Here is a 16,970-nt window from a genome sequence, read left to right as displayed (position 1 = left end):
AACCCGTGCTCTAAGGAGATAAAAATTATATAGAATGCACTGTAGATTTCAAAATAAAGGGAGATAACTCTGTAAATGACGCTCAAATACAATAGAATCTACTGGATTTTCAATGTTGATTATCTCCTAAGAGCAGGCAGATTTGAATGAATAATTGCACATTTCATAGTATAGACCCATAAAACAACTTAATTACAAAAATAAAAACATGTAGCTTTTTTGGGGTGTATCACATTTTTCAGATTTTGCATGATTCTTACAAAGACAGCTACTTAAGTTAACACAGTCTTTAGACTAAATGTACCAAGTTTTACAGATTGATGACAAGACAATAATGGCATCACAACCCTTTGATTTAGGTGAGGGGAAAATCGTACTTGTTCCAAACAATAAAAGTCAAATAGATTTCTCATTTTAATAAAAACAAAATGTCCAAAAACATAAACATAACATAAAAATGGTTAAAATCCACTAAATACGATAAAAGTATCACAAAAGATAACAAGAAGAAATATGTGAGCCTATGCCCACTACTGGTAATTATAACCCACACCCCTACTTTAGTATTTGGTCAAAATAGAAGAAATTAACCTTTAACTCCCCCCATCTGGAAACCAGAAAATTAAGTTTGTTAATATGAATGCATACCTAGTTTTGTCATTATTGATATTATGAAATGTTTTGTGCTAGGAAAGCCAATTACCAAGTTATGTTGTATATCACACAACTGCTACCTAGATTTAGAGGCTGTATATAATGCAAGATATGTCATCAATGTTAATCCAAAAGAAACACATATCTAATATTCTATAAATACATGTATACTTTAACCTGCATAATTATGTTCTAACTTATAATTTAGTTTGGTTTATGTTTTGAAAATGTAACTTGTAAAATCTCATCCTACAGAAATAAAGAAATGAATGAATCCCTTATAATTATGGACTGGTGCCTTGGATTTCTGGAAATAGCAATAGTAGTTCACCCATAATTAGCAGAATTGACAAAAAGGATTCAAGTACATATTCCAAGGCTACTCATGACAAAATGTAATGCTACAAATCAATTAATAGCTTCAGAAAAGAAACTTTTATAAAACTTTCAAACAACAACATTGGTTGATAGGGGATATAATTAAAAATATTGGATGTTTCTGTCAATAGACAAAAATGACCTGCAAAATATTAAAAATTCATGTAATTTTCACATCACACATTATATAAATGTTTTCAAACAGTTGTTTTAACATGGATAATACACTTAGTGACAAAACACCAATCAAGAAATACTCAGGAAAATAAAAATAAAAGAAATCTGGAGAGTAATTATATGTTTCTAAACAAGTGGAAACTTCATGGAAAGTGTAGTCTCAAGGTAACTCTTAATAAATTTTAATAAAGTCCAGACCTTTTAAAATGTTTCACGATTTTTTAACTTGGTTATTTGTAAAATTTATAAATATCAATCAAGTAAATTAATCACTGTTTTTGATACTGAGGTAAGGACAAACAGATAATCGAAGTGCTGTTAGCACTTAAGGTATCTGATTCTAGTGAAAATTGTAGCATGAACAAATCTTCAAAGATTACAAGATGTATATGTAAAATAAAACTGTAACAATAATTTCCAATATTATTAAAAATGGCTGTTTTTTACTGCTCTAATTTGTAGAAACTGAATGTTGTTCCTTACTACTGATTTCTGAAGTATGATCTGCAATCAATATTTGAACAGTATCCAACTTCACACACATTTACAAATTTTGTTCCTTTTCACCTTTTTACCAAATTGTTAAAACCTGTCCAAAAAGTTAATTTGCATTTACATTTAAAAAAATGAGTATCTATCCTTCACACTTTAATTATACTCAAATAAAACCAATTTCAGCTCAAGAAATAATTTCCTTAATAACATAACATTTTCAGAAACTAGACAAATTTGAATTTCCCCACCAATGTTACTTGATTAAAATCACTCATCTTCCACTTCCTATTAATTAATAATGAAACAGTAATGATAGAATGAAGGATTTGACTGATAACTAACATTTAATGTTTCCTGACACAATACCGCAAGAACTCAATTCCTTAAATGAATTTTATTACGGTACTAAATATCTTTCAAGGCCAAAAAAAGTCCCTAAAAATCTTCAGTTGATTTGAAGACTAGTTTCCCTAGCAATTATAGAATATAATATTTTTTAGCTGAACAAATTGCCAGAAACATATTTACAGGTTATAAAAGAGGTATTGAATGATATAAAAGGAATTACAGTTGGAGAATATTTTCTTGTATAGAGTTTTGAAATAGTAGGGAAGTTCCAAGCATGGACCTTGACATCCTGAAGGACCAAAAACCCCAAAAGTTGGAGAATCTATATTCAGTGTACACCCTCTCAAGTTGGATCATTGTCCTTGTAGATATCTTTGTATTAACATCTTAAGACTTCTATTTGGGGTCAGCTGTTTTGTATTCAATGTACCATTTGTCATAGGGCTTGATGTCTTTCCTTTCTCCATCCATCCAACAATAGCTGACCTTTCATAAGTGTAACCATCTAAAACAAGAAGAATTTATATTATATGGATATACCATTAATATTACACACATATTGCCTGCAATAGAGGGTGATGCTCTGAAGTAACACATAAGGTAGATTTGACAACATTTCTGCTATTCACTTTTATAATGAAAGTCATACTTAAATGAAAATGAAAAGGATGCACATATGGACAAGAAAGGGCATTTCCGGTCAAGAAGATGATATATCGTGATAAAGGTGATATATCGGGACAATTGATCAGGAAGATATGTAGTGGTGATATATCATAACTACCAATCATTTTTTAGGGAGTGGAGCTAGAAAGGAATAGACCAAAATAACACATAATGCTTATCTAATAGAAATTTGTGATTTTTGTATGAAATATAATAAATGCATATGTACAATCATAGGTGATCAACAACAAATATTCTTACAGCATATTAGCATAATGAAGATAATCACTGTTGAGCTCACAACTTTCATCACACAGAGCAAACATAAGTAAACAACAAACTACACTGAATATTACATCAACCTCATACTTGTATATGACCCGAAGGACACTGGTCTGAGAATGATATAGATTGTAGGTTGTTACAGCATGTGATACAGATTTTGGTAATTATGTTCATTATATCATAAATTATAACTATACTTCAAGTGTGTTCTAAGTAGGAATGCTATATAGGGAATGTGATATTGGTCTAATGATATAAGATTCAAACAAACACTTATATACAGTACACATAAAAAAGAAACTTTAATCTAACTAGAGGCTCAAGAGAACCTGAATCGCTTACCTGGTTAACCATTTGCTTATTTGAAAAACTTGAGGAATGAGACAGGCTGAGTTAAAATCGACTAAATTGTCAAATGCAGGAAATGTTTTTCATAGCATTTTCATGACCTGAACCAGAATTTTGATAAAGGCAACAAGTTTTGAATTTTTTTCAAAAATCTGTCTTATGATCTTTAAGTTCCATTTTTAGTATAGGCAGCCATATCTATTCACGGATTAAAAATCACAACAGTCATTTTGAGCACAATACACTAAAGAACTATTATGCTTATTTTCATTCAATGATCTTAAATGGTTTTAGAGAAGAAGAGTTTCAAAGTTGTACATGTGAAAAAAAAAACAACAAAAAAAACTGTTTCAGGGGTCGTAACTCCTACATTAGTCAAGGTCTCACTAATCACTTCCGGGTCAAATGGCCACCCCTATGTAGTACCAAAAACACACTGAACCTAGACATATGCATTGTAAGTGCATCATTTGTGTGTATTATGATTAAAAGTAGTCAAAATAAAGCTGAGAATGTGTACTTTAAAATCATATGTGTAATTAACTACAAAAGTGTATGAATATTGTTTACATGTGTGAGCAATTTGTCTCCATGCTGTCAGTTAGCAGAACAGGTGAAAATATGGATTTTCAGTATTATTTATTCAAGTAAATTTTGTGAAGAATTTCTACAATCATCGTACCATTAGCATAATGATTTTGAAAGCCTTATTTTCCAAGCTTCGCAACGGTATGCAACTTTAAGATGTCATTTGTCCTGGGAATTCACAGTGAGACTTTGAAAATTACTTTTTTAACATGTAAAGTAATGGAAACGTTAGAAGTGGTTAGTGAGACCCAATAATTGGTTTTGAAAATTTCGGCAAAAGTCCTTCTCATGATGCTTAACAGTTATACCCAATGCCAGAAATTTGGTAAAGGCATCGGTTTTTGAGTTATTTGCAAAAAACTGCCATCTGACCCCTATGTTCTATTTTTAATAATAGCAGCCATGTTTTTTCATGAATCAACAATCCCAACAATCAATTTGTGTGGAGTACCCTAAGAAACATAAATGCCAACTTTCACTGAATTCTGTATAATGGATTTTAGAAGAAGATTTTCAAAGTTGCATATGTGAAAAATGCAAAAAAAAACTGTTTCAGGGGCTGTAACTCCTACATCAGTTGACCAATTGTTTCGAAAATTTTGGCATATGTCCATCTCATGATGCTGAACAATTTCACCCCGCCAGAAATTTGCTAAAGGCAACGGTTTTTGAGTTACTTGCAAAAAAGTGCAATCTGACCCCTATGTTCTATTTTTAGTAACAGCGGCCATGTTTTTTCATGGATCAAAAATCTTTTTGTGCAGAACACCCTAAGGAACAATCATGCCAAGTTTGAAACCTGTCAGTTCAGTAGTTTCAGAGCAGAAGATTTTTTAAAATTTGTCCACGACAACAAATATGGACGCCAAGTGATGGCATAAGCTCACGTGGCCTTTGGCCAGGTGAGCTAAAAATATGATATAATTGCATATCAATTTGAACAAGTGCAAACATACCTTCAAATTTATTAGTTTAAAGTATTTTTGAGTAGCCTCAAATTCTTTAGTTAAAAGTTTTCTCAAGACGCATGTCGTAACATGTCAAATTGCCTATTTCTAGGATTACGGATAATCATGTAACAAAATATAAGAATATCACTCAAATATAAACAGACTTAATAACCAAGCTTTGTATAAATTTACTTGTATAAAGAATTGTACAATACTTTTTAAAATAATATTCCTGTTAGTGTAAAACAGGGAAATTGTTGATGTCATTCTTTTCTAACAAATTCAACATACTGCTTTTTCAAAGTCATCTTATTTGAAAATCTTGAACACAAATAAGCATGTTAACTTCTGTTCTTTATCTCTCTGTTTACAAAATTTCCATCAAGGTTTTCTTCACAATTATAGTTTTTTAAAACTAGATTCAATATAAACTATCAGTACCAAAGGGATCATCAATTGAAAAGGTTTTGTTTTTTTCTGTTTTTATCTATTTTGATTTTCAAGATTTGTGCTAAGAACAAAAAAAATATCCCTATTTCTTGGCAATAATTGTAATATGGAGTTGCCATCATACAAAATGTACATCTTGGACCTGCAAGGACCTTCATAGGCCTTGTAATGAGGATAAAACATTTTACTGAAAGTTTCTGTTTTGATTTTCAAGTGGGTCAAAATCACGAAAAATAGTCACTTTTGGCCTTTTGATGACAATGTAGTTTGGAACCTTGTTTTAAAATTTTATAAAGATCAACCAATACTCAAATTATCACACAAAAACCCAGTGTCTACTGGACACCAGGCAAGGACAAAATTGTTTGCAACCATATAAAAAAGTCATATTTTTTTGGGTGTGGCCCATTTGACCCCTTCCAACTCAAAAACTGTAACAGGTATCTGAAATCAGATTGAAAATTGAAGGCAGGGATTTTCATAGGGAATCCAATAAAAAAATTTCAAAATGAGTTCAACAATAAACTTAAGGCTCTTAAGAGCCTGAATTGCTCACCTATAATCAACATTCTATTTTTGAATGTTTTTTCTTGGATAAAATTCCTATCACTCATACCAAAGGAACAATCATATCATTTTTTTCCATTATATTCTGTGCAGTAGTTATAAGGAGAATTTAAAAAAAAAGTAATAAAATAACCAACACAAAAAAATGTCACAGAAGGGCAATAACTCTAACATGGCTTAACATATCAATATGCATCTTTGACCACAGATAGATCTCATCATGCTGAACATTTTAACCCCGTCAGAATTTGGCTTAATATAACAGTTTTGAAAATATATGTGAAAAACTGTCTGGCCCCTATGTTCTATTTCTAGTAGCAGAGACCATGTTTTTTGACAGATCAAAACTTAATGCAGAATATCCTTAGGAATATTCATACCAAGTTTGTTTCTCATTGGCCTGGTAGTGTCAGAGGAGCAGATTTTTTAAAGCAATAACATTAAAAATAGCAAAAAACATCGAAAAAAGGCAATGACTCCAACATGGCTTAAGAGATATACACGAAAATTTGACCACTGATAGATCTCATCATGCTTACCCAAAGTCAGAATTTTGCTAATTAGGGTTTTGGATATATATGTAAACAAGATATGTCTGATCCCAATGTTCTATTTTCAGTAATGGTGACCATGTTTTTCGAAGAATAAAAACTTCCAAATTAGTTACATGTATTTGAAGAATACCCTAAGGAACATTCACACGAACTTTGGTTCAAATTGGCCCAAGCGTTATACAGGAAAAGAGTTTTGAAAAATTGTTTACGACAACAACAGATTCCAAGTGATGGCAATAGCTCACATGACCCATTTGGCCAGGTGATTTAATAAATTTATATTTTTTTTGCATGGCACAATTTTGTATCCCTTTAACTCCAAAATTGTTAAAAATAAGCCTACCCTGTAAAAAAAACCATAACCAGAATTTCATAACAAACAAATTGACATTTGAATTGAAAAAATCCAAAATGAGAGGGGCAATAACAAAAAATATCGGACCCTGCCGTGTTCCTAGGAACAATGTGTTAAAATTTCAAAATGATTGTATAAGTTTTAATCAAGTCATTGAAAAAAAAAAGTTAACACACTCCGATGACAAATACAACAGGTTGATACCACATTTTTTGTTTGTTTGTGGTTGTATAAAAACCTGTGATACTTTTTTGTCAGTCTTCAGTTTATGTTTTGACTAATTAATCATATGTAAGTGCCAAAAACCACCTTCCTTAGATTTTTAACTGAACACATTGTCCACTGTTTATAGCACTCAGATATGTTTCAATAGAACTCACAGTTTAACAGTTTAATCTTTTAAAAACATTTATTTTACAAAGGTATAAATCGTTTTTTTTTTTGGCTTGTACACAGAGAGTTAAAACATAAAAATGTTGTTAATGGGGAATGGTACAAACATCAACACTTTGAGTTATACCTTCAGCAATAACAGGATCTTTCATGATTTCTCTAGTGATGGGACACAAAAACTCATCTGGCACTCCAACATCTAAAATAAATATATATACAGCACTTATAGTGCAAGTGTAACTTTCTATATTTCCATTAATATTAATATCAAAGATGTGTTAATGTCATTCAATCATAATTTTCCCCTATAGTAAAACCTGTCTAAACCAAACCCTTATGAACTATCGATTTGATTCGGTTCAGGTGTTTGGTTTACCAATGTTCAACTTAAACTGATATACAGGGACTTTAAAAGGTGTCTGTTTAGACAGGTTTTAAGGTTTTACAAGGTATGGTTTAGACAGCTTTCATTGTATATGTTAAAATCAAAAGTATTGGTCCAGAAGGAGCGAAAAAGTATACTTTATTTGCCCCAATAAATCAGAAATTTCAAAACATCAGCTATCATTTAGATACCAGGAATGTCTTCATATATCAAAATGCTTCCAAGGGCACAGCTTGATGCAGCCTAGAATAGTTAAGATAAGTATGGTCACAGCTTGATGCAGCCTAGAATAGGATAAGTATGGACAAAGCTTAATGCAGCCTAGAATAGTTAGGATAAGTATGGTCACAGCTTGACCCTATAAAGAAAGGGCCAAATTCCTTAAAATCCATCAAAACCTTTTTTTTATGGCATGAAATCAAGTTTTACAATTTCATAGAGGTCATTACATGTTTACTCAAAATACTGCCTAAAAAATTAGAAAACATTTGTTTATTCCTTTAATTTCTTCACAGTTCAGGTCATAATCCTTAAAATCTATCCAAGTCTGATCTTAGTGGAATGCAACTGTGTGGTGCAATATTATAAAAATCTATACACATACATTCAAGTTAATGAAAGTGCTGTTAGCACAAGAGGTTTTTGTAAATTGTAAAAATTGTAGCAGAATGATTAAAAATTATATACTATAATCATAAAAATGCATTTCCAATATCATAAGATAATTTTTATCAATATGAATTTCTGTTTAAAGCTGCATTAGCTATCATTTGAACTTCATTTGATAACAACAAATAAAATGCATTAAATACAGATGCAGAATTGTGATGCAGTACAGTCATGCTAATGCAACTTCAAATTTGATGAACCTAAATGAAGCACACTGACCTAATAAGAAAACTTCACATTAAATCCTTACTTGGATGCTGACACCAATGGAATGCTAGAAAAGCAATACCTTAGTCTCACCTTTTGTTGTAGGTGACACAAAAATTGCAAGATAAATAACTATAATGTTTAGGACTCTATACCTGTCTAATTGTATTAAACAAGCAAAAGTAGGTTTTAAAATCTTCTCCATAATTCATATTAGGATATGATGTGAATTTACAAACCTAGCAAATTATTTGCTTCTTTAAGATTCTTTGCAGATCCTCCTCGGTTTAATGATTCTCTTGCCCTCAGTATTTTGTTTCTGTGGCCCAATGCACCTATAAAAAAACAACACACCAACAATTAAAATCTCTTGAATAAATGTTGTAGATACAAAGTCTGATAAAAGTGTGTAGAATGTCTTATTGATGTATTGGAGCAACACAAAAATGCTGTCAAGAAGATTGAATCCTGAACAGTAAGAGATCCCATAATGGACATCAAAACATGACAGGTCTTATGACTTGGACTTAACATCATCCATAGCATTTGTTCCTCATTATGTGAAACATATCAATTAAATCTCATCCCTGCAAAACTTACTTCCTAATCCTAAATAGATAATGACTACATCATATTTATTATTAATAAGTCTAACCTATTTCAGTCAACCAATGATTTTTTTTCTAAACATACATAGGAAATAGGTGGTTTCTACAAAGTTGATGAAAGTGCTTATTTTAGACTTCATGTGGTCCTTTGTATTTATTATATTAAAGGAATACCCTTTTAACTACCAAATCATTCCTTCTGTGGTATGAAACCTAAAAAACTAACAATACGATTTCATGGAAATCCATTCAATTTTAATCAGATCAGATATCAGAATTGTGTCCGTTTTCCTTTTGGCTAGTCTTGACCCTACATTCCTTCATTGGTATGGAAGATACCTCCATAATCAATTCCAGCTGACTTCTCTGGTATGTAATTTTGTGATATATGTACATTGCACAGAGATTCATCACATACAGTTAAGTAAATTGAATAAAATGGTTCATAAGGTGCAGCTTGATACAACCACAGTTGGGGCAATTATAGATACGCCATTCATTTTAATTTTGTTAACAATTAGGTATTTGGAACAGGATAAGAATTTTACCACAACCAAATATGTCACTTTTTGGCCAAGTCTTCTGTTTGTGATATGGCACCTCAAAATACAATTTCAAAGAGACCCATCCACTAGAAGTCAAGTTATTATCTGGAATTAAAGAAAATGCTTGATTCTGACCCTTTCTTAAAATAAACACTGTGGTATAGAATATTATAGAATGATATAAATGATATTTCTATGCTTTTACTGGTTATATATCTAAATTCTATAAAATTCTTGTTTTTTCCCCAATGTTGGTGCCTAATTCTAAAACTGTTGGGGTCATAACCCCAAAATCAATACCAACCTTCTTTTTGTGGTTTGGAATGTTGTAACAATATTTTTTAAGGATCAACCAACTAATACTCAACTTGTAACATGAAAATCAAAGTGTTTACGTATGATGTTGATGGCACAATCAACAATGACAACAGAGCCATATCATTATATAAGCACAAATTTTGTGCAGTTGTATAAAAAGTTTTTCAGCAGCTTGAAAATGATTGATTATAATTTTAATACAAATCTAATAAGGCTTTTGAGTAATTTAAGTAGCTCTCTAGGTAGAAACCTTCCCTGCATTACACCCTGTATTCTACTTCATAACCAATTAACACCTGTGTGATATTTTGGAAACTGTTTTTAAAGTTTGAATAGCTCTCAATTATGATGATATAGACTTTAAATTATACCTAACACTAGTGTGTTTTAGTTGCTTTTAACCTAAAAACAAGTGATTTACTTGTTTCTCATTGGATAAACATTATCAAATTTTAAGATTTACTTGTTTCTCATTGGATAACATTATCAAACTTTAACATTCATTTACTGGTAGGTGAAAAAGCAAAGCTTTGCTTTTCAGTGGTAATTAAGCAGGACACATTGGTATTGTGTAGGGGAGATTTCTACCTATAAAGCTACATTCCATTTCAAGCTGTTGTAAAATACTTGCTTTTGGTCCCCTTTTACCTAAAATCTTTATCAGTATAGGTTATAACCTCTAAAATAAATTTAAACCTTCCTTGTGAAGTATGGAACCCACATGTACTGGTACAATATCCCAAGTATCCAATCAAGTACTCAATCAAGTAAAACTCATTTTTAGCCATTTCAGTCCATAATTCCTAAATGTTAAGGATATAACCTGTTCATGGTAAGGAACCTTGCGGTAAAATTTTACCAAGATTCACATACTAATACATAAACAAAACAGATGTCTTTCAGAATTTCTACAAAGTATTCTAAGCCAAAATAATGTGAATGCATAATCCACATTTAATTCAATATAAGTACAGAATACTCCTGATCACTTACCTACACCTAATTGTTGTAGCATACTGTCTGAAATGACCTCTAGCTCAGTACCATCAATAGCATTACTTTTAAATGTAGTTTTATGTTGGTCAAGCCCTATTTCATCCAACCATTTACAAACATCCTCAACAGACCATTTGTTTAGTGGCTTAATTTCCTCACATTCACATTCTGATTGTTTTTCTTCTAAGTTTTCTGTAAATTATGAAATGCTGTTACTGTCATTTGTTAGTTTTTAATTCATGATGCAAGTTTTCAGTATGATTCTTTTAATACATTGTAATCATTTCCAAGGGGAATTTAGTGGAGGATCAAAAACTTTTAGCTAGAATAGTTTTGATCTTTCAAAAGGATAGTAAATAAAGCTTTATTTAGGATATGCACATAATTTTTATCATTTTCACAGAAACCATATGGTAACATGAAGCTCCCAGGAGCCTAAATCGCTTACCTGGTTAAATGTTTGCCTTTCAAGGACAATAACTCTAAGAAGTTGTCCAACAAATTTGACTCAAGAAGACTTTGGTAGGATCATTTCAGCAACTGAAAGTTTCTTTCTATCTATCATAGTTTTCAAGATATTGGCTGAAAACTGTACACAAATGTCATTTTTCACCTTTCAAGGACAATAATTCTAACAAGGAGTAGTCCGACAACTTTGACAATAAGGATAATTTCGGCAATTGAAAAAATATTTAAAGAATTTAGCTAAACCTAACAGTTTTGGAAATATATAAGAAAAACTTCTGACTGACCCCATTGTTATATTTTTAGAAACAGTTGCCATGTTTTTCTATGGATCAAAAATCCCCACATAAGATCTACGCAGAATACCCTAAGGAATATTCATACCAAGTTTGGTTCTAATTGGTCTGGTAGTTTCAGAGAAGATATCTGAAGGAAATAACATTAAAAATAGGGAAAAAACATCGAAAAAGGGCAGTAACCCTGACATGGCATAACAGATCAAAACAAGAATATCAATTACAGAAATATCATCATGCTGAATGCTTTTATCCCATGTCAGAATTTGGCTAACCTAACATTTTTTGAGACATATGCCAAAAACTTCTATCTGACCTCTATGTTCTATTTTTAGTAACAGCAGCCATGTTTTTCCACAGATCAATTATCCTCACATCAATTCTTTCCAGAATAACCCAAGAAACATTCATACTAAGTTTGGTTCTAATAGGTAAAGTAGTTTCAGAGGAGAAGAGTCTTGAAAAGTTGTTTACGACGACCGACAATGACGATGAACTCCAAGTGATGGCAATAGCTCAAGGTGAGCTTAAAAGTGAAAAATAATCTTGAACATATGAACTCTTGACAATTTAATAATTTTATTTTAACAAGAACATGTATTAGTTTTGTCCAAGCTTATCAGAACAGGAAATTTCCTTGAGGTTCTTTTTTTTCTGTGAAATATTTCTAAACAACTATGATGACCAAGTAGAGACTTACTGAAAATATCTTCCTCTGTAGTTAACCTCCAGATCATTGCTGTCTTGTCATTAGATGCTGTAGCTAAGAGCTCCCTATCACAAGAGAATGCACAGCTTGTCACATACCTGGTGTGACCTTCTATCACATGTAATGATTTACCATCTAACTGAAAAACATGCACATGTACCAAAATAATATCATATTATTATCCCACAAATTATCCTGCTGATAAAGCTGCAAATACAAATGTAATATTATTGCGATTTGTTGTAACCTTTATATTGAAATTTTACAAAAAGAAATTACGAATTTGCCAATATTCCAACTGACTAAATTTTCAGAAAGTAAAATTGTGAACAAACACAAACACAACACTAATTATTTACAAGCTGAGTCTAGCAGTATAGAAGTTCCCAGTCTAATCAAAATTAGGTCTTGCGTTCTTTTATTTTTTTATGTTCCCATCTGAGGGGCTAATTTTAATTAGAATAAGAAGTTCCTATTATATACTTGCTCCCCAACTTAACAAATCACCTAATAAATATAGATTTATTTCCTCTTCAAGTCATTGCTCTAGAACTAGACTTCCTATTTTACTTACTAGTGCACTTAATAGCAAAAAAATTCTGATTATAAATTTTTGTAATAAAGTTTATATAAAAAAATGTAATTATCTATTTGCCGTGTAAAAAACTCATTTGAAGTGCTTGATAAATTACATGCCCATGTGGAATCTGTTCAAAGAGTAACCAAGGGAACCAAGGTTATAGCGGTAATCAAAAGAATGAAATCCTGGGACAAAGACCAGACATGGAAAACAGACATACACAACAAAGAACATAAAGTAACTAAAATCATACATACAAAGTAACAAAAGCAAATGAGCAGCTCAGACTCCACTAAAAACTTGGAGCATGGACCAGGTACACCGGTAGGGTAAGCGTCCTCTACTTTTCTAGAAACACCCACAGAGTTGTTCATAAAAGTCAAGTCCAGGGTAGACAAACAAGAAAAGGAAAACTATGAACTGTTGAATAAATCAGTTTTCATGGTGCAGATGGATACTCCATAACAATCCACGAGTTCATGATGACGACCATAAAACTTCTGTAGTGATGACTTCAATCTTGTAGCAACATAACCCTGTTCCAAAGGTTTGATTTTTCAACTTTATATATTTTGTCTTTAAACTTCAACATAATCTAATAAAATAAAAATTCACATATCTTATCAAATGGTCATTTAATAAATCCTGATGTGAATATATTTATTCAAATTCTTTTACATCATTTTTAAGTAACAAAAAATTTAAAAATTACTTCAATTGGACTAGTTTTGTTATGCTTGCAGCACTCATATTCCTGTTATACAACATTTTTGTATGCTTTTGTGAAACCATTTATAATCAAGTTATTGAAAATCCTGTAGGACCAATTGTGCACCACTTATTGTGGACTTCTGTCTGAACTGTTACAAATCACAATTTATGGTTTAAGAATATATAAAGGCCCTTCCAAACAACATTTGGTAGAAAAATTTAATAACACCTTTAGATCTTTGGAGGATATTTTGGCTCTAGACAACAATGACTTCAATATTCATACTTAAGATATATATCCTGTAGAACTGTCTTTAAATACAGCAAATATTGATCTTAGTGTTCATATCGAAAATGGCAAATTTAATACTTAAATTTATGATAAAAAAGATGATTTTTCATTCCCTATTGTCAACTACAAGTATCCATTTTTAGATGGTGACATCCCCTTGTCACCATCATATGGTGCTTACAGATCACAATTGGTTCCATTTGCTTTTATTTGTAACAATGTTTCGAATCTTAACGAAAAGAATCTTTATATAACGTAGAAATAAGGCATCAAGGTTTTTGATATTACACTCTCGTAAAAACATTCACAATTTTTTTCAACCAATACAAGGAACTCACTCATCACATACAGATGTACTTGTAAAGGATTAATAAGTGCAGGTATCTATCACACTTTATTTTATGGTAATATTCAACACAAAGCACCAAAAGCTCAATACTTACTTAATAAGTTAGCTAAACTGTTGAATAGGCTCATTCTTAAGGGCTATAGTTATAATATTGTTGTCAAATCATGAAGGACATTGATAGGGTCATTCCATTGAAATTAAAACACTATATTTAAAAGCAGTTTTTGGCATGACATGAGTTGTGTCCTTATTGTATGACTTATCATGGACTATGATTCTCAAACCCGCATAGGAATGGACTGTGCTTCTCAAACCTGCATAGGTAGAATAGGAATTGATTTTACATACAATGGGGACAGAACATTTTGTAGACTTGAAATGGTCTGGAGCTGGCATGTCAGTTAACTGCTAGTAGTCGTTACTTTGTACATTTGTGCAATTTATATTCAGTTTCTTTATTTCCATTGTAATAAGGAACTCAGACCTTATTGAAATAATTTTTAGGTGAGTTTAATTGTATAATATTTTTTCCACAGTGGCCAGATTTTAAAGGGGGATCATCAAGGGCTGTGATAACGCTGATGTACTTTAACCCCACCGGTTGTTTTTTTTTTGTTTTGCATCTGTCCCAAGTCATGAGTTTCTAGCCTCTGTTTGTCTTGTTTCCTTTTGACCCTTAGTTTATTTTTTATGTTACTTGAGTATATAGGGTCAATTCTTTTTGCTGTATAATGATGTGTTATGAGGATTTCTGTGTTGTTCATTGAAGACCAATGGGTTCCCTTTGGCTGACAATTTCCGCCCGGTGGGGTTGTTGTCTCTTTGACAAAAACACCATACCTATTCTCATTATACATAACATAAGTCCTACGAAATATGTCATTCTAATGATGGGTAAGAAATTTACTATCTAACACTTAAAACATTGAAGAAAAGTGATTTTTTATCACTGGAAATGTGATTAATTTGAGAGTAATATGTATAATAAGGAATTTTATACAAGGCATATGGCATACCATCAGGAAGAATATTTAAAAACTTCAAGCAAATGTGATGAGTATGTTCTGAGAAAACTTTGACCAAAAAAATTGTTTTGGACAGAAACAAAGACAAGGGTAAAACAATCTACCCTCTACCTACCTCTCGGCAGTATAGTTATTTCCAGTCATCATGAAAATGCTTGTTTCTGGCCCCTACTTGGTCCATATTTCTAAGCAGTTTGAGTCACAATCGAAAAAAAAATGAATACAAGCGTTCCTTTTTTGGTCTGGTGCCTTTCGGTACAATTACTTTAGATAATGTTAGTGTTTTGATTGTGATTAAACATTTGACAAAGGATGAAAATTCAACAATAAACAGAAGTAGCCCCTTATAACCAAATGGTTCCACTCACTACCCACAAAAATTATCCCAGCCTTTGATTGTATGGTACCTAAGAGTAAAATTTCAAAGATCCATTAAGTTTAAGTCAAGTAATTGCAGGGCCTCCTGAAAGCTTGATTTTGGCCCTTCATTTTAAAATAGGTCAACTTTTAACCCACAAAACAAGTCCTGGACTAATTTTTGAGGTATAGAATATTGTGGAACAATATAATAAACATCCATATCACTTTTATTGAAGTTGTATAGTTAAATTCTATGAAAAGATGTTCATTGCCCTTTTTTGGACCCCAATTTTATCACATAAAAACCAGTCTATGGATGACAATAGCCCATACGATTATATGACCACAACTAATCCTCATGTTATCACTCAATAATGTAAGTGTCTATGGACAAACACTTATGACAATGACAGCACCATTACATTATATGCCAACAACACAAAAATTGTAATTGTATAAAATTAATATTTAATGACTATTAAATTCTAGCTTTGACAGATTCATGGTACCAACAATTCATATAAATCCAATCAAATTTATATGAGAAATGGGGGCACTAGAATACTTACCAAACAAATCTTAAAGATATTTTAATTCAAAGGAGATAACTCTTACAATATTAGCAAGTCATCACTGATTTTGGAAATGTCCAAAAGACTAATGTAACCAGCCTTTGGAACAAATTTGATTAAGAAATGTATCCATGAAAGAAAGCTCTTACAAAATAGAAATACTTACAGCATCCCATAAAATCACACTTTTATCTATTGACCTGAAAAGAATTATTTAGGTTATTATACATCTATTTACACTGACCTCTGTCTCAGGTCAAGACAACTCCTAACCTACATTTGTACATGAGAATGTCACCCCTCTGAGACCAAATTAGAAGCAAAAAAAACCTAAACTCAAATTGCTTCAATTACTACAGTTGACAACAACAACTGTATTGACAGCTGCTCCCATGTAAACTCTTTTTAGTTTTCGTTTTTGTTTTCAATTACATTAATATGATATTCTATGAATTCCATGCTTACATAAGGAAAATACGGAAATTTGATCTTACCATCAAGATTTTACTTTCAAGTAATTATCTTATTAAGTATCTTCTTTGGAGGCGTATGCCTACCTCCAAGACTTGGAATTAACTAAATAATGTACAGACGGTCAATCGGTTCATCAAAATACTACTCTATGCAATATTTTTAACATTCTATGACAAAAAACTAATGAAAGTTGTTAGGCAG

General features: G+C 31.5%; 1 protein-coding gene across 5 annotated transcripts in view; it reads right to left on the bottom strand.

Moving 5' to 3' along the window:
- Positions 1-401: 401 nt before the first annotated feature.
- The window catches only part of LOC148612449 (WD repeat, SAM and U-box domain-containing protein 1-like), a 37,157-nt gene continuing 20,588 nt past the window's right edge, over positions 402-16,970 (bottom strand). For all 5 annotated transcript variants that reach the window (XM_088593876.1, XM_088593877.1, XM_088593875.1 and 2 more), the window contains 6 exons: positions 16,462-16,495; positions 12,398-12,545; positions 10,934-11,128; positions 8,709-8,804; positions 7,336-7,407; positions 402-2,557 (listed from right to left, as the gene is read on the bottom strand). In XM_088593876.1, the coding sequence (XP_088450002.1) occupies positions 2,406-2,557; positions 7,336-7,407; positions 8,709-8,804; positions 10,934-11,128; positions 12,398-12,545; positions 16,462-16,495 (697 nt within the window). In that variant the 3' untranslated portion in view covers positions 402-2,405. The remainder of the gene's footprint in view (positions 2,558-7,335; positions 7,408-8,708; positions 8,805-10,933; positions 11,129-12,397; positions 12,546-16,461; positions 16,496-16,970) is intronic.

This window comes from Perna viridis, chromosome 7, assembly GCF_037379345.1.
Source record: "Perna viridis isolate PV_CMFRI_1.1 ecotype Kerala chromosome 7, ASM3737934v1, whole genome shotgun sequence".
Taxonomy (NCBI): Eukaryota; Metazoa; Mollusca; class Bivalvia; order Mytilida; family Mytilidae; genus Perna; species Perna viridis.
The sequence above is the reverse complement of the archived record's forward strand: the minus strand, read 5'-3'. Positions and strand labels throughout refer to the sequence as shown.